Raw genomic sequence first — 18,280 nt, 5'->3', positions numbered from 1 at the left:
TAAAACGCAGAAATCCTCAATTGTACTTCTATAAGGGGCATTTCAGACCTTAATGAGAGTATCTTCTGATACGATTCAACCCACCTTGGTTCTTTTGCTTCAAACATCACTGATGGTCTGCATCAAAAGTTTGTCTTCTGGACTACTAGAATACTGGAATACTGGAATACTTCCATCCATACAATGGTCTTATACGGGTACTCCTTTCTAACACATGACGAGGCAATGATCCAATGTCTTGAGAGAAGACATGGAGAATGAGGTGCTGACAAAGGCATGTAGAACGAGATGCCAAAAACAAATTGAATCATCATCTAAACACGTGACGCTCGCCCAAGTATTTATGGGCAAGACTTGAACAATGGACACTCATCAGAGGAGCCAAATCCTCGTGGCAACAAAATTCCTTTCTCACAATTATCCTATTAGGTTTTAATATTTTAGAAATAGAAATACCCTTGAGATTCCATTTCATTGACTGATTACAAGGGATTGCAGTCACTAGGCTGCAACCCGCGCACAGCAGCAAAATTTCCCATTTACGTTTTTAATCACCTCAATTAATGTCGGATTTCTTAATTAAACTCTTCAAGCGTCCGTGAATTTAACGCATAGATTCTTTAAAAAAAAAAAAAAAAAAGGTTTAACGTGTAGAAAAAGGATTTGCACAACGGAATTAGCAAACTAAACGCTATCGAAAATTCACCGCGTTTTCAAAGCATTTTCCATTTTCCACTTTCCACTGAAGTCCGACTCTTTATACTGTAGATGTTGGAGATTTATATATAAAGCTAACAAGTGACAATCCAATCAAGACTCCAAACAGCCATTCTCGAGAGAGGAAGATCATTTTGCAGAAGCACCTCAACCATCCCCAACTGGAAACGTCCCCAATGGTCAACAAGAGAATCCGAGAAGCCGTCTTTTCCTCCTCGTCTTCTTCGATCTCTCGATGGAATCCCGATGTCTTTTTGAGTACTTTCAGTCAGGATCCGAGCGACGACCTCTACAGTGCTTTGGTCGAAAAAGGGATTCGCACTTTCAGAGACGACGAAGACGACCACAAGCGAAGAGAGAAAGCAATTGAACAATCTAGGATCGCCATAGTCCTTTTCTCAAGAAAATACGTTTCTTCGATTTGGTGTTTGGATGAACTGTTGAAGATACTTGAATGCAGAAGCAGCATCAGGACTGCTCTTACTGTTTTACCTGTTTTCTGTGATGTCGATCCTTCGGATGTACGGAAACAGACTGGTAGTTTGGAGGAAGTGTTTGCCAGATATGGAGAGCTTTTCAAAGATGAAAAAGAGAAGGTAGAGAGGTGGAGGGCAGCACTTACTAAAGTTGCTAATCTTTCTGGTTGGGATCTGCATAACGTTTCCAATGGGTAATTTTCCTTCCTTCTTGGCGAACCCTCTTTTTAAGTTTTAACAAAATCACACCGCACAAATAACTAACCCCTAACACACACACACACAGACGTACTGTCCTCTTTTGCCCTTCCCGCTCCTCTCCATCCTCATCTATTTCTTCTCCTATTCAGCTGTGGTTATTACTGCCACTATTGAGTCCTTTTCTTGTAGTGAGACTTAATTGTTGTTGTGAAGCTGATAAACAATACTTACCAGCAAAAAAAAAAAAAAGATCCTGATAAACAATTAATTAGGCCCAGGCATAGGTCTCACAATCTATTTGTTGAAGTGGTCTCCCTTGTTTTTCTGTAAAATTGGATTTCTTGGCTTCATATGTATTGGTATTTTTAGCATGCATCTATGATATCGCCCTGCATCTATGATATCGCCCATAACCTTATTATTACTCTTGATATTTTTTTGTTTATTTCTTTTCCAATGGACTTGTCTAATACTAATTTCTTAGAAGGGTCATTTGAACAAAAGGAATAGAAACATGAAAAAGAGAAAAGAGAAAGGGAAGGAAATTGGAGCTTACATATTTTTTCTTTTAAAATTTGAGTAAATATTCTTGGTCCCTCTATATAAACTCACAAATATGTGTGTCATGGTACTAATTCTTCTCATTTGAGCCTGAACTTATGATTCTATTGTTCGACATTATATAGGGTCAGCAAACACATTTAAATTTTGAAGAAAAAGATTTCACACAATTTGGAAAGCTACTTCCACATGAATAACTTTTTCTTAAAACCATTTGCCACGTGGACTGATAATTTTTTATTCATATAGGTTGGAATCCTTTGAAAGGCCAAATGGAAGTTTATTGGTCCATTTTCTTTTATTTTTCCTATAATCTTTCTTTAAATAACATTCTCGAACAGAATTATTATTTTTAGAATAATTTAGAAATACAATATTGACACAGAGGGGTGCCTATTGGTTTGAAAAATAACCGCTAGATGATGATGTGTGCAAGAGAATAATCCGCATTAACCAAATCTAGGATCTTCGATGACTTCATTTACCAATTGGGCCTCCACTTTGGGTTAGACACCTCAACGTAAGTTCCAAAGCCACCACCGAGAGAGTATATCCACTTGTATGTTCCATTTACAAAGGACCACATATGCCACATGTATGACCTCTCATGAGGGGTCACATATGAGAGTGGGTTAGGGAATAATCCCACATGAACGAAGTCTAGAACCTTGGCTTGGATGACTTTATATACCAGTGAAGCCTCTCGACCTAATTACTTAAGCTTTTGGATTGGATAATTAAATATGTGGGCTACAGGGATATAGAACTTAGGTGCATGCTATGTTACAATTTGGCAAATAATCTGTTCTTGTGGAATAGCTTGCTATATTTCACACGTAAAATATTGAGCCTAAAAGTACCAAAATTTTCTTCCTAATCTATGTGGTCTCATTGGTTATCCAAATTGATTACTTGTTTATTATCATTATGGTTGTTATATAAATTGTTATTTGCAGGCAGGTGGGAAAATTTATCCAAAGAATTGTCGATGATGTTGTTTTGATTAAAAGAAGTCGAACACCATTGAACATCGCTTGTTATCTTGTTGGAATAGATTCCCGTGTTGCAACATTGATGAATTCATATATATATCTCCCTCTATGTGTTCATAAAAAAGAATATCTTTCTCCGTGTGAAGTTCGTATCATAGGGATTTGTGGTTTTAGTGGATTGGGTAAGACAACCATTGCGAAGGCCGTATATAATAAAATTTATCATAGGTTTGAAGGTTGCAGTTTTCTTGAGAATGTTAGAGAAGTTTCACAACAACCCAATGGTCTAACTCAGCTACAAGAACAACTCCTTTCTGATGTCCTTGTGAAGAAAAACTTGAAGATAAGCAACGTTGATAGAGGAATAAATATGATCAAACAAAGGCTTCACTGCAAAAGGGTTCTTATCGTTATTGATGATGTTGATCATCCAGAGCAATTAAATGCATTGGCTATTAAGCATGATTCATTTGGTATTGGACGTAGAATCATTGTCATTTCAAGGGATGAACATTTGCTAAACGAGGCTGAAACGTGTCAAATTTATCATCCTGAAGAGTTGGACTCTCGTGAATCTCTTCAACTCTTTAGTTGGCATGCATTTAAGAATGATTCTCCACCAGATGACTACAAGGAGCTTTCAAAGGAGGTAGTCGGTAATGTCAAAGGACATCCATTAGCTCTTGAGGTTATGGGTTCTTCAATGTTTGGCAAAAGAAGCTTATCTGAATGGGAGAATGTATTAGCCAAACTAAAAAGAACTCCTGGTGATCAAATTCAAAAAAAACTTAGATTAAGTTTTTATGATTTAGACGACACAGAGAAGGACATTTTCCTTGATATCGCATGCTTCTTTATTGGAATGGACCAAAGCTATGTATCTAAAATACTAGATGGATGCAACTTGTTTCCAGATATCGGAATCCGTATTCTCATTCAAAAATCTCTTATTACAATTGATAGAGACCAGAAACTAAGGATGCATGATCTTCTTCGAGAGATGGCAAAAGAAATTGTTCGTGAAGAATCTCCTGAACAATCAGGAAAACGTACAAGATTGTGGTCACGAGAGGATGTTTGTGATGTATTGGTCAAACATGAGGTAAGAGCGAACAACTTTTTATTCTATGGACCATGTGGCCCACCATCCCAAAAACTTTGTCACTCCTAGTGATTTGAATCGAGACGGGTTAACAATTGATATTCACATTATTTGTTATGTTTTTTCTTTTGTCTTTATTATTTTTCTATGGACAAAATTGTTCATTGTGCCTCAATTAGTGTGGTGTGGGAGATTGTCCCTACACTGCAACATTGTTTTTTTTTTTTATAGATAGACCCCAAGGAGACTTGCATGAACTCATGACCTATTAATTGTGAGGTGTTGGACGTTGGCAACTTCAGATTTTGAAACACTCACTCTTCCTTTTTCTATTTACCTTGTTTAAGAATGGTTAGTTTGTCTTTTATCTTGGTTGTAGAATCTTTAAGTGATAGACAGCTGGGATTATTTCTTCTAGAGATAGGTCTGAGCTTTTACTACTGAATCAGGAGCAGAGACGTCTCGCTCTCGTGTTCCTTCTGCTGCATTTACTCTAGTGTCTGTTTGCATGCATGCATGGTGTTTTTTGTTGATTGAGTGTTTTACTAATCCAATTCTATTTGTTAATAGGGAACCAAATCTGTTGAAGGTATCATCCTAAACATTTCTCAATTTGAGGATGTGTGTTTTAATACTGAAGCATTTGTAGGCATGCATGATCTAAGATTGCTTCAACTCAATAATGTAAGCCTAAGGGGAGGATATGAACATCTCTCTAAGAAATTAAGATGCCTTTGTTGGCATGGATTCCCTTTGAATTCTATACCTACCGATTTTGACATGGAGAATCTTATTGTTCTTCACATGGAAAATAGCTGTGTTAATGAGGTTTGGAAGGAAATCAAGGTAATGAAATAGCATCTACATTTTTTTCTTTAATTAGATTGAATTTTATATGAATACTTATTTCTTCTCTTCCATCCCTATTTAAATATGCAGCTGCTCAAAAGGTTGAAAATCCTGAACCTTAGTCATTCGAGTTACTTAACGAAAACCCCCAACTTCTCAGGAGTCCCCAATCTTGAGGAACTGATCCTTGAAGATTGTAAAAGTCTGGTTGAGGTTCACCGATCCATTGGGTATCTTGACAAACTTTTTGTGTTGAATTTGAGAAATTGCAATAACCTTAAGAAGCTTCCAGACAGAATTGGTATGTTGAGATCTCTGGAGGAACTGATCCTTGAAGATTGTGAAAGTCTGGTTGAGGTTCACCAATCCATTGGATATCTTGACAAGCTTATTGTCTTGAATTTGAAAAACTGCAATAATCTTTTGAAGCTTCCAGACAGCATTGGTATGTTGAGATCTCTTGAAGAACTCAATCTTTATGGTTGCTCAAAACTGGTGCAATCTACTTCATGGTTTTCTTCATTCCCCCAATATCTCTGTTCGCTAAGAAGAAAGCGTACTTGTACCTCTTTGCTTCCTGCTTCTTTCTCTGGTTTATGCTCTCTGATAAAAGTAGATTTCAGTTACTGCAATCTGTCAGAAGATTTGATTCCCAATGATTTCTGGAGCTTGCCATTGTTGAATGAATTAAAATTGGAGGGGAACAGATTGTGCACCCTACCAGCCAGCATTAGACATCTTTCTCGGCTTGAATCGTTAACACTGAGACATTGTGGAGATCTCAAACTAATGACAGATCTTCCGTCAAGTTTATCGAATTTGGATCTAGAAGGTTGCTCAAAAATGGAAATATTACCATCCAACATCAGTGATCTGTCTCGACTTTTGTGTCTTAATCTGAATGGATGTAGGGGGCTACAGTCATTTCCAAAGCTTTCATCGCACTTAAAGCAGTTGCTGACAAGCGGTTGCACATCTTTGCACGGAATAGACGTTGTGGACTTACAGTATTTACGATATTTAGTTGTCAACTATGATTACTTCTGTAGTAAATCGGATGAAATAAGTTGTCTTCCTAATCTTGAGATCCTAACTTTGGAAGGCTGTGAGAGTCCTCAAACACTGCCAAAGCTTCCATCAAATTTAGAAACCATGTTTGTAGATGATGACATAACGAACTTCCAATGTGAGGAGATTCAGAGCATGGAAACTTCTCAATCTATGCAATGCATTCGCGTGGAAGAGTGCCGCCATCTGGGGAACACCTTGAGGAAGAATAGCCTTTTCCAGGTTCATTCTCTCTCTCTCTCTCTCTCTCTCTCTCTCTCTCTCTCTCTCTCTCTCTCTGTCTCTCTGTGTCTTAATGTTAACATCATCATGAATTTATTCTGTGGATCAGGATATACATAGGGGTTTTGAAGTATGGGGTCGTGGGAGTGAGATTCCGGAATGGATAAGCCATCAAAATATGGGGTCTTCAATATCCTTTGAGGTATCTGCCTGTTTGGGTTGTAAGATCCAAGGGTTGGATGTATCTGCTGTTTTTTCAACTGGAAAAGAACTCGAACTATTCCGTTCTATCACTGTAATTTATAATAAAACCAAAGATATTCAATGGGAACCCATTGTCGGAACATCGCAACTCAGACGTCACCTATTTCTACAATTATGGGTGCGCCATGTTACAATTGCTGAGCTTCGGGATTTCTCGGAATGCGAAGTTGGATATGGCAATAACTTCGAAGTTGGGGATCAAGTGGAGGTTTCAGTAGAAATTTTGGAAATGATGGGTGGAGGAAGTTTGCAAGTGAAGAGGTGTGGAGTCCTGCTTGTCCACAGGCCAGATGAGGAGAAGAACCTATCAGATGATCGATCGATGGTGGAATATATGTCTGCTTCTGTTGGTGATGTTGTTATGGATAGAAAAGAATCAGTATTGGTTCACATCGAAGATGAGAATGAGAGTGGCCACAATGAGGGCATTGCAGGATTTGGCATTGATGCCAAAAGATTGGGGATTGGCCTGTGATTCCTGCATTAGTTACCATTTCCGATGGGTAACACAAGCCCATTGTAGAGACATCCATTTGCAAGCTGGATATCCTCATACCCATGTGAGAATGTTGTTGGAGCAGAAACCGAGCTCTTCCTCTTCTCGTTCTTGTATTGAATCCTGTGAGTACAGTCTATTCATTTAAGATAATTAGATTTGGAATGCGGGTGTTGATGCCAGTAGATCCAAATTAACCAGTTGACAGATCAATGATATTCTGTGTATATTCTTTATTAATTATTTCATTGACCCCTACAGATTGGTTCTTCACTCAAATCGGTAGGGTAGCAGCAGTATTCTCCTGTGGAGGATAAGGTTTATATAATGGGACAGGAATGAATGTCATAGGCAACTGCTTAATCGTTTAATCCTTTGGAACATAATTTATTTCTTTTTTGGATAAATTATATAAAATTTCTTATTTGCAGCACAAAAGGTTACATTTCAGTACTAAGCATAGCATGAGCACATTGCACAGAAAGCATAGCATCAGCACACTGTACAGAAAGCATAGCATGAGCACATTGCACAGAAGCTGAGAAAAACCCTCTTGAGAATTTCTTATTTACAGCATAAAATGTAAAATTTTAGTACTGATCAGAAGGGTGGGGGTGGTGGTGTTCATTTTCAGGTTTATTGCACTGCGTGGGTCCAGATTTGGGCCTTCTGGGCTGATTTGTTTGCCTCATCCTGAATATGTTCTTTCCATTTTCAACCGGAGTGCAGGTCTTCAAACTTGCAGCATAGGCCTTTCCCATCAAGCCGTGCAACAGCCGCACATAGTTTTTCTTTTAATAATAATAAAAAAAAATGTTTCTGCAAGAAATGAACTGTTTGAATGCAAAAAAAGCTACAAGGAAAAGTTATAAGAGAATTAACAGTTGGTACTAATTTTTGTAACAGATTTACAAGCATTGATCCCCGCAAAGTTACAAAAAATGGTACCACTTAAGAATTGAGAATAGGCTAGCATGAATTTGTTTGTATATTCTGTTTCCAGGTATGTAGTCAAGAGATGGGGCTAAGTGAACATTTATAGATCATTGGGAAAGGCATTTTACAAGCATAAATTGAGTTGTTTTGGGCTGGGTCTGAAACATGTGATTTCCTAGGCATTCTGCCCCCTGTCAAAGGAATATTTGAATTGCCCAGGAATCCCTACTTTTTCGATCATTCGACAAGCTAGACATCCAAGATCAAAGAATCAGGTGAGAATTGTAGTAGAGTTTAAATGTACCTAACATATTCCATACTACATTACATTTGTTTTGGGCATGAATCTAATTTAGATCAAGGATTTAAATTTCTAGAGTGTCACAGCTATTTGAATTACAATATTCTATCACATAATTGGATTACCTGATACAGCCAAGAAAACGAGGAACTGTTGAAGTGTTTCTAAAATTTAGCACTTAAACTTTTCTCATTCACATTTCTTTTTTGGGTTTTCTTTTTGTTTTTACATTGAGTTTTATGACAAGGAAAGTGAGAATTTGTGGATTTTCCTTGCCTTTACCGAAAACCTTGACAAGTATCAAACCATGACACAAACCTTGATAAGCCTTTGTAATCTGCTATTATACCTGAATGTCTATTAGTTCTTCTTTTGGCACCCCCCCCCCACACCTTTTCTTTTATTCCTTTTTCCTTTTTCCTTCCCCTTAATTCTGAGAAAATAGTAGTAATTTGTCATTGTCATGTAAGCAGACACAGTTTGCACATTTGATCAATTTTGGCTTAAATATACTTAATTTTAAGTCATCAATGGGTTCTGAAGTTTGAATATTTTACCAATTTTGAAAGGACTGAGTTTGCTTACACCCACCATGACGCATCCAGGGCACTCGAGATAGGAGTAGGGGCCACATGAGCGGGATCTCCTCCATTGGCTCAGGAAAACTTTGTCCACTTTTTAATCGGACTTCAAGAAAGTAGGTGATCTCAGTAAAGTCTCTGTTATGGTTTCAGGTGGGAAGATAAGGATTTTTTTTCCTTGGTGGACAATTTCTATTTTAAAGTTTTTTTAAAGGGGTTTTTCCTCCCTCTGTATATAAAGAACGTCTTTGGGCACTTGAAAAGTGATTTTACAATTGCCATACACATCATCTCTTGTACTTAAGATTAGTTTTGCTTCCATTGTTACTGTATTAAAAGGTCGTCTTATTCCATTCATGTTATTGATTGAGCATTCATGTTATTGATTGAGTACAACCTAAATGTGGCCCGACCTCTGTTAGTTAAAACGGGAACGGCAAAAAAACATTGTTCGGTACGGGCATGTTTTAAACGGATCAAAACGTGAACGGGACGGTCAAAAATACGGTCAAATACGGTAAAAACGGGAAAAAATAAAAAACGGACGATACGTGTTTTAAACGTTTATATTTAAATAATACGGTGTCAAAAAAACGGCAATATATAGACATAAATTGGCATAATAATTCTCTAAATACCTAGATAACAATAAAAAAAAATAGCCCCGTTTTAAACGTTTCTATTTTAAAACGTTTATATTTTTCAAAATCCGTTTTTTTACTGTCAAAAAAACGGGACGGCGTTTAAAACGGCAAAAAAACTTTCAATAGCCCCGTTCCCGTTTTTTACCGAATTTCTGTGAAAAATTCGGCAAACGGCGTTTAAAACGGCAAAAAAACGGGACGCCGTTTTAAACGCGTTTTAAACGCGAATTAACTAACTAGGGGCCCGACATGGCTCAGTAAATGAGTGCAATGACTATTGGAAGAGCCGTCAGAGCTGTTTTATCTTAAGAGGTTGATTTGCAAAAAACCCTATTCCACCATAAGGGGTGTCTACAGTCTTAAGAGAGTGGCTGGTGACACCACTCAGCCCCACCGATTCCTTGACTGTATTCATACGTTTGTAGGTTCATGACACAATGTAAATGCTTGAAATCATGTCTTCAACATTGGTTTTTCTACAATTCAGATAAGTAATCTAAACCCCATATCACATGATGATTTGAATCTAATAAGACTACTGATATTCGGAATCCTAATATATGAAGGATGTGAATGTTCAGACTTCTCCACTAGCCACTGTTCTTTGAAAGGACCTGTTTATTAGGGAATCAATCTGATTCTCATCTGTATTTCTTTCTTTACTAGTCCTGCTGCTCTTATTTCTGCTCTTAAGGAATGGATCGATGATCCCGCCGTCACAGTCTCCATTAAACCGTAAATACATAGATGAAGAATCGAACATGAAATTCTATTCACATAATCCCCAATTCTCCCTAACCATCTTAGCACCCACGATAAGTATATTGTTAAGTTTTTCTTTCTATTGGTTCCGTTTAGGTCAAAGAGTTTAGATATCGGTTGGTCGTTTTATTTTAATTTTCTTTTGTAATTTGCTTTTTGGGTTGACTCTACGTTGCCCTGATTCCTCTTAACACTATTCCCTCTGTTCTCTCCTTGCTTAATCTGCTAATATCATTAGGTTTATGTTTTGTGATTTTTTATTCTGGGATTCATTTGGTACTTCCATATTTTACCATGAGCTCCTTTTTTGGAATGTTGGTGGCCTCTAGGGAAAATTCACTAAAAATTGTCTCCTTTTTTTTATTTTATTTTTTTATAGGTTGGGAGGAAAATAGATAACAACCAGGGGGTTTGAACTCAAGAACTCCCAATGAGCATGGGATTTTTGTATAAAATGGCATCAAGATATTATTTTTCTTAATGAAACTAAAGATGTAGGGATCATACTACATTGCTACCTTCTCTCTTCGTAACAGTGTTATCAATTCGGCCGAATAATTCACGAATTATTCGGCCGAACCAAATTTTTTCGAATTTTATCAAAAATTCGGACCGAATCCGAATTAAAAATAAAATTCTTTAAAATTCGTGACTTTTTCAAAAGTGAATATAAATCGCGAATAATTCGGACCGAATCCGAATTATTCGGTCCATTTAAACATTATTAAAAAAAAAAAACCAAAAATAAAAAAATAAAATAAAAAAACAATTAAAAAAAAAATTTTTTTGACCGCTTTTTTGACCGAATCCTTAAATTAATCGTCCGAATTATTCCGAATAATTCTCCGTCCGAATAATTCTTGAATCCGAATTTGCTAACTATGCTTCGTAAGTGTTTTAACTCCTACAACTCACGATGGTTTTGTTAACAATTTTGGAGAAAGAGATGAATGTGGTCTTTGGATTTTATCCTCTAATTCTATTTCTATTAATAATGCTGATCTCCTCCCCCACTTTTTTGGTGGTGCTCATCCCGGATAGCAGATGAAAAAATTGGTGCTTGATTTTTTTTTTTTTTTTTATTTATGCTCCTCCTAAAGTGAACCTCCACGCTACTTCTGGCACAACCCTTTGCCAATTTATCAATTCTTTCTTTTTTTTTTTTTTTTTAATCAAAGAAAAAAGTTATATTATATAAAAGATGTTACATTATCTACAGACTAATTTGCTTGTGCGGTAGCATGAGTCGAACTAGTCCCCTGAAAAACTGCTATAGCGGTGTTAGATCTGTCTTTGTACACAAAAGTGATGGACCGAGAGAGTTCATATATGTTACAAAATGTAGCAAAATGAAATAGTGGTCAAGCACCCTTGGTTGGATAAGGTATGAGGTTGATTAGCTTCTTGTCGGAGAACCATACTTTCGTTACATTCCAATTGTTCATCTTAGCCTTCAGTAGACCTTGTAGAATGCCTCCTGCTTTCACTGCATTCTGTTGATCAGTTTTGGTTACATTATCAATTCTTTATTATCACCCTTTCTCATTATTATAGATTTTTTTTTTTTAGTAAAATTATTATAGATTTTAATGAGGTGCTTTCTAGTAACGGCAATTGGTGGCGGTCCTTTCTACCCTTCTTCTACGGCCATTCTGAAAATATTCTCTCTTGCTTTGATTCACTTGGTCTAACAGATAAAAACCCCCTAAATTGATCAAAAAGGTTTTGGACAAATGATTTGCCAATCCTCTCTGGTCGACCCTATTTCCGAACGCTTCCATTTCCAATCTTCCCTCAACACGGTTGGATCACAATCCCATTGTTTTTACATTGTTTGGTTTTCGATCATCTTTCAAAAAATTATTCCACTTTCAAGAGGCATGGTCGTTGCACACGAGTTTCAAATCTTTTTGTTATTCTAATTGGGACCATAATAATCAGACTAATCTTATTTGTAAACTTAATAGTTTTAGCTGCTTTCTTTCTACCTGGAATCAGTGTAAGTTGGGAATGCTGATAAATAATGAGACCTTATGTTGAATGGTTCTTATTCAACTCCGGTATGACTCAGTCCATGCGGTTGTGGGATCAATATGGGTCCGTGGGATTAGTTTTGACCTGGATACCTGTTGTTAGCAAAAGAAAAAAAAGAAGAAAAAAAAAGCGACCTTATGTTAATAGGTGATGTGAACAATGAACACAAGAGGAGTGAAAATGTGGGTATATATATATATATATATACTTGTTCCTTAAGGGTGCAATCTCTTTCTCTCCCAAAGGATCACACTCTGTGAACAATCAGACAGAGATCACACGGTTGATTTATCTTGGAGGTAAAACGCAGAAATCCTCAATTGTACTTCTATAAGGGGCATTTCAGACCTTAATGAGAGTATCTTCTGATACGATTCAACCCACCTTGGTTCTTTTGCTTCAAACATCACTGATGGTCTGCATCAAAAGTTTGTCTTCTGGACTACTAGAATACTGGAATACTGGAATACTTCCATCCATACAATGGTCTTATACGGGTACTCCTTTCTAACACATGACGAGGCAATGATCCAATGTCTTGAGAGAAGACATGGAGAATGAGGTGCTGACAAAGGCATGTAGAACGAGATGCCAAAAACAAATTGAATCATCATCTAAACACGTGACGCTCGCCCAAGTATTTATGGGCAAGACTTGAACAATGGACACTCATCAGAGGAGCCAAATCCTCGTGGCAACAAAATTCCTTTCTCACAATTATCCTATTAGGTTTTAATATTTTAGAAATAGAAATACCCTTGAGATTCCATTTCATTGACTGATTACAAGGGATTGCAGTCACTAGGCTGCAACCCGCGCACAGCAGCAAAATTTCCCATTTACGTTTTTAATCACCTCAATTAATGTCGGATTTCTTAATTAAACTCTTCAAGCGTCCGTGAATTTAACGCATAGATTCTTTAAAAAAAAAAAAAAAAAGGTTTAACGTGTAGAAAAAGGATTTGCACAACGGAATTAGCAAACTAAACGCTATCGAAAATTCACCGCGTTTTCAAAGCATTTTCCATTTTCCACTTTCCACTGAAGTCCGACTCTTTATACTGTAGATGTTGGAGATTTATATATAAAGCTAACAAGTGACAATCCAATCAAGACTCCAAACAGCCATTCTCGAGAGAGGAAGATCATTTTGCAGAAGCACCTCAACCATCCCCAACTGGAAACGTCCCCAATGGTCAACAAGAGAATCCGAGAAGCCGTCTTTTCCTCCTCGTCTTCTTCGATCTCTCGATGGAATCCCGATGTCTTTTTGAGTACTTTCAGTCAGGATCCGAGCGACGACCTCTACAGTGCTTTGGTCGAAAAAGGGATTCGCACTTTCAGAGACGACGAAGACGACCACAAGCGAAGAGAGAAAGCAATTGAACAATCTAGGATCGCCATAGTCCTTTTCTCAAGAAAATACGTTTCTTCGATTTGGTGTTTGGATGAACTGTTGAAGATACTTGAATGCAGAAGCAGCATCAGGACTGCTCTTACTGTTTTACCTGTTTTCTGTGATGTCGATCCTTCGGATGTACGGAAACAGACTGGTAGTTTGGAGGAAGTGTTTGCCAGATATGGAGAGCTTTTCAAAGATGAAAAAGAGAAGGTAGAGAGGTGGAGGGCAGCACTTACTAAAGTTGCTAATCTTTCTGGTTGGGATCTGCATAACGTTTCCAATGGGTAATTTTCCTTCCTTCTTGGCGAACCCTCTTTTTAAGTTTTAACAAAATCACACCGCACAAATAACTAACCCCTAACACACACACACACAGACGTACTGTCCTCTTTTGCCCTTCCCGCTCCTCTCCATCCTCATCTATTTCTTCTCCTATTCAGCTGTGGTTATTACTGCCACTATTGAGTCCTTTTCTTGTAGTGAGACTTAATTGTTGTTGTGAAGCTGATAAACAATACTTACCAGCAAAAAAAAAAAAAAGATCCTGATAAACAATTAATTAGGCCCAGGCATAGGTCTCACAATCTATTTGTTGAAGTGGTCTCCCTTGTTTTTCTGTAAAATTGGATTTCTTGGCTTCATATGTATTGGTATTTTTAGCATGCATCTATGATATCGCCCTGCATCTATGATATCGCCCATAACCTTATTATTACTCTTGATATTTTTTTGTTTATTTCTTTTCCAATGGACTTGTCTAATACTAATTTCTTAGAAGGGTCATTTGAACAAAAGGAATAGAAACATGAAAAAGAGAAAAGAGAAAGGGAAGGAAATTGGAGCTTACATATTTTTTCTTTTAAAATTTGAGTAAATATTCTTGGTCCCTCTATATAAACTCACAAATATGTGTGTCATGGTACTAATTCTTCTCATTTGAGCCTGAACTTATGATTCTATTGTTCGACATTATATAGGGTCAGCAAACACATTTAAATTTTGAAGAAAAAGATTTCACACAATTTGGAAAGCTACTTCCACATGAATAACTTTTTCTTAAAACCATTTGCCACGTGGACTGATAATTTTTTATTCATATAGGTTGGAATCCTTTGAAAGGCCAAATGGAAGTTTATTGGTCCATTTTCTTTTATTTTTCCTATAATCTTTCTTTAAATAACATTCTCGAACAGAATTATTATTTTTAGAATAATTTAGAAATACAATATTGACACAGAGGGGTGCCTATTGGTTTGAAAAATAACCGCTAGATGATGATGTGTGCAAGAGAATAATCCGCATTAACCAAATCTAGGATCTTCGATGACTTCATTTACCAATTGGGCCTCCACTTTGGGTTAGACACCTCAACGTAAGTTCCAAAGCCACCACCGAGAGAGTATATCCACTTGTATGTTCCATTTACAAAGGACCACATATGCCACATGTATGACCTCTCATGAGGGGTCACATATGAGAGTGGGTTAGGGAATAATCCCACATGAACGAAGTCTAGAACCTTGGCTTGGATGACTTTATATACCAGTGAAGCCTCTCGACCTAATTACTTAAGCTTTTGGATTGGATAATTAAATATGTGGGCTACAGGGATATAGAACTTAGGTGCATGCTATGTTACAATTTGGCAAATAATCTGTTCTTGTGGAATAGCTTGCTATATTTCACACGTAAAATATTGAGCCTAAAAGTACCAAAATTTTCTTCCTAATCTATGTGGTCTCATTGGTTATCCAAATTGATTACTTGTTTATTATCATTATGGTTGTTATATAAATTGTTATTTGCAGGCAGGTGGGAAAATTTATCCAAAGAATTGTCGATGATGTTGTTTTGATTAAAAGAAGTCGAACACCATTGAACATCGCTTGTTATCTTGTTGGAATAGATTCCCGTGTTGCAACATTGATGAATTCATATATATATCTCCCTCTATGTGTTCATAAAAAAGAATATCTTTCTCCGTGTGAAGTTCGTATCATAGGGATTTGTGGTTTTAGTGGATTGGGTAAGACAACCATTGCGAAGGCCGTATATAATAAAATTTATCATAGGTTTGAAGGTTGCAGTTTTCTTGAGAATGTTAGAGAAGTTTCACAACAACCCAATGGTCTAACTCAGCTACAAGAACAACTCCTTTCTGATGTCCTTGTGAAGAAAAACTTGAAGATAAGCAACGTTGATAGAGGAATAAATATGATCAAACAAAGGCTTCACTGCAAAAGGGTTCTTATCGTTATTGATGATGTTGATCATTCAGAGCAATTAAATGCATTGGCTGTCAAGCATGATTCATTTGGTATTGGAAGTAGAATCATTGTCATTTCAAGGGATGAACATTTGCTAAACAAGGCTGAACCGTGTCAAATTTATCATCCTGAAGAGTTGGACTCTCGTGAATCTCTTCAACTCTTTAGTTGGCATGCATTTAAGAATGATTCTCCACTAGATGACTACAAGGAGCTTTCAAAGGAGGTAGTCGGTAATGTCAAAGGACATCCATTAGCTCTTGAGGTTATGGGTTCTTCAATGTTTGGCAAAAGAAGCTTATCTGAATGGGAGAATGTATTAGCCAAACTAAAAAGAACTCCTGGTGATCAAATTCAAAAAAAACTTAGATTAAGTTTTTATGATTTAGACGACCCAGAGAAGGACATTTTCCTGGATATCGCATGCTTCTTTATTGGAATGGACCAAATCTATGTATCCAAAATACTAGATGGATGCAACTTGTTTCCAGATATTGGAATCCGTATTCTCATTCAAAAATCTCTTATTACAATTGATAGAGACCAGAAACTAAGGATGCATGATCTTCTTCGAGAGATGGCAAAAGAAATTGTTCGTGAAGAATCTCCTGAACAACCAGGACAACGTACAAGATTGTGGTCACGAGAGGATGTTTGTGATGTATTGGTGAAACATGAGGTAAGAACAAACAACTTTTTATTCTATGGACCATGTGGCCCACCATCCCAAAAACTTTGTCACTCCTAGTGATTTGAGTCGAGACGGGTTAACAATTGATATTCACATTGTTTGTTATGTTTTTTCTTTTGTCTTTATTATTTTTCTATTGACAAAATTTTTCATTGTACCTCAATTAGTGTGGTGTGGGAGATTGTCCCTACACTGCAACATTTTTTTTTTTTTTTGATAGATAGACCCCAAGACTTGAACGAACTCATGACCTATTAATTGTGAGGTGTTGGACGTTGCTGACGTCAGATTTTGAAACACTCTTCCTTTTTCAATTTACCCTGTTTAAGAATGTTTAGTTTGTCTTTTATCTTGGTTGTAGGATCTTTAAGGGATAGACAGCTGGGATTATTTCTTTTAGAGACAGGTCTGAGCTTTTATTACTGAATCAGGAGCAGAGACGTCTCACTCTCATGTTCCTTCTGCTGCATTTACTCTAGTGTCTGTTTGCATGCGTGCATTGTGTTTTTTGTTTTTTTTTACTAATCTAATTTTATTTGTTAATAGGGAACCAAATCTGTTGAAGGTATCATCCTAAACGTTTCTCAATTTGAGGATGTGTGTTTTAATACTGAAGCATTTGTAGGCATGCATAATCTAAGACTGCTTCAACTCAATAATGTAAGCCTAAGGGGAGGATATGAACATCTCTCTAAGAAATTAAGATGCCTTTGTTGGCATGGATTCCCTTTGAATTCTATACCTACCAATTTCGACATGGAGAATCTTATTGTTCTTCACATGGAAAATAGCTGTGTTAAAGAGGTTTGGGAGGAAATCAAGGTAATGAAATAGCATCTACATTTTTTTCTTTAATTAGATTGAATTTTATATGGATACTTATTTCTTCTCTTCCATCCCTTTTAAATATGCAGCTGCTCAAAAGGTTGAAAATCCTGAACCTTAGTCATTCAAGTTACTTAACGAAAACCCCCAACTTCTCAGGAGTCCCCAATCTTGAGGAACTGATCCTTGAAGATTGTAAAAGTCTGGTTGAGGTTCACCGATCCATTGGGTATCTTGACAAACTTTTTGTGTTGAATTTGAGAAATTGCAATAACCTTAAGAAGCTGCCAGACAGCATTGGTATGTTGAGATCTCTAGAGGAACTGATCCTTGAAGATTGTGAAAGTCTGGTTGAGGTTCACCAATCCATTGGGTATCTTGATAAGCTTATTGTCTTGAATTTGAAAAACTGCAATAATCTTTTGAAGCTTCCAGACAGCATTGGTATGTTGAGATCTCTTGAAGAACTCAATCTCTATGGTTGCTCAAAACAGGTGCAATGTACTTCATGGTTTTCTTCATTCCCCCAATATCTCGGTTCGCTAAGAAGAAAGCGTACTTGTACCAATTTGCTTCCTGCTTCTTTCTCTGGTTTATGCTCTCTAATAAAAGTAGATTTCAGTTACTGCAATCTGTCAGAAGATTTGATTCCCAATGATTTCTGGAGCTTGCCATTGTTGAATGACTTAAAATTGGAAGGGAACAGATTGTGCACCCTACCAGCCAGCATCAGACATCTTTCTCGTCTTGAATCGTTAACACTGAGAAATTGTGGAGATCTCAGGCTAATGACAGATCTTCCATCAAGTTTATCGAATTTGGATCTAGAAGGTTGCTCAAAAATGGAAATATTACCATCCAACATCAGTGATCTGTCTCGACTTTTGTG

The 18,280-nt window shown here is 36.9% G+C and overlaps 1 protein-coding gene across 1 annotated transcript in view; it reads left to right on the top strand.

Moving 5' to 3' along the window:
* The first annotated feature begins 710 nt into the window (after window positions 1-710).
* LOC122066256 (probable disease resistance protein At4g19520) overlaps window positions 711-18,280 on the top strand; it is an 18,319-nt gene continuing 749 nt past the window's right edge. The window contains exons 1-9 of the mRNA XM_042630081.1: window positions 711-1,387; window positions 2,912-4,049; window positions 4,620-4,895; window positions 4,989-6,188; window positions 6,298-6,926; window positions 13,254-13,892; window positions 15,417-16,554; window positions 17,113-17,388; window positions 17,481-18,277. Of these exons, the coding sequence (XP_042486015.1) occupies window positions 894-1,387; window positions 2,912-4,049; window positions 4,620-4,895; window positions 4,989-6,188; window positions 6,298-6,926; window positions 13,254-13,892; window positions 15,417-16,554; window positions 17,113-17,388; window positions 17,481-18,277 (6,587 nt within the window). The 5' untranslated portion in view covers window positions 711-893. The remainder of the gene's footprint in view (window positions 1,388-2,911; window positions 4,050-4,619; window positions 4,896-4,988; window positions 6,189-6,297; window positions 6,927-13,253; window positions 13,893-15,416; window positions 16,555-17,112; window positions 17,389-17,480; window positions 18,278-18,280) is intronic.

This window comes from Macadamia integrifolia, unplaced genomic scaffold, assembly GCF_013358625.1.
Source record: "Macadamia integrifolia cultivar HAES 741 unplaced genomic scaffold, SCU_Mint_v3 scaffold2303, whole genome shotgun sequence".
Taxonomy (NCBI): domain Eukaryota; kingdom Viridiplantae; phylum Streptophyta; class Magnoliopsida; order Proteales; family Proteaceae; genus Macadamia; species Macadamia integrifolia.
The sequence above is the reverse complement of the archived record's forward strand: the minus strand, read 5'-3'. Positions and strand labels throughout refer to the sequence as shown.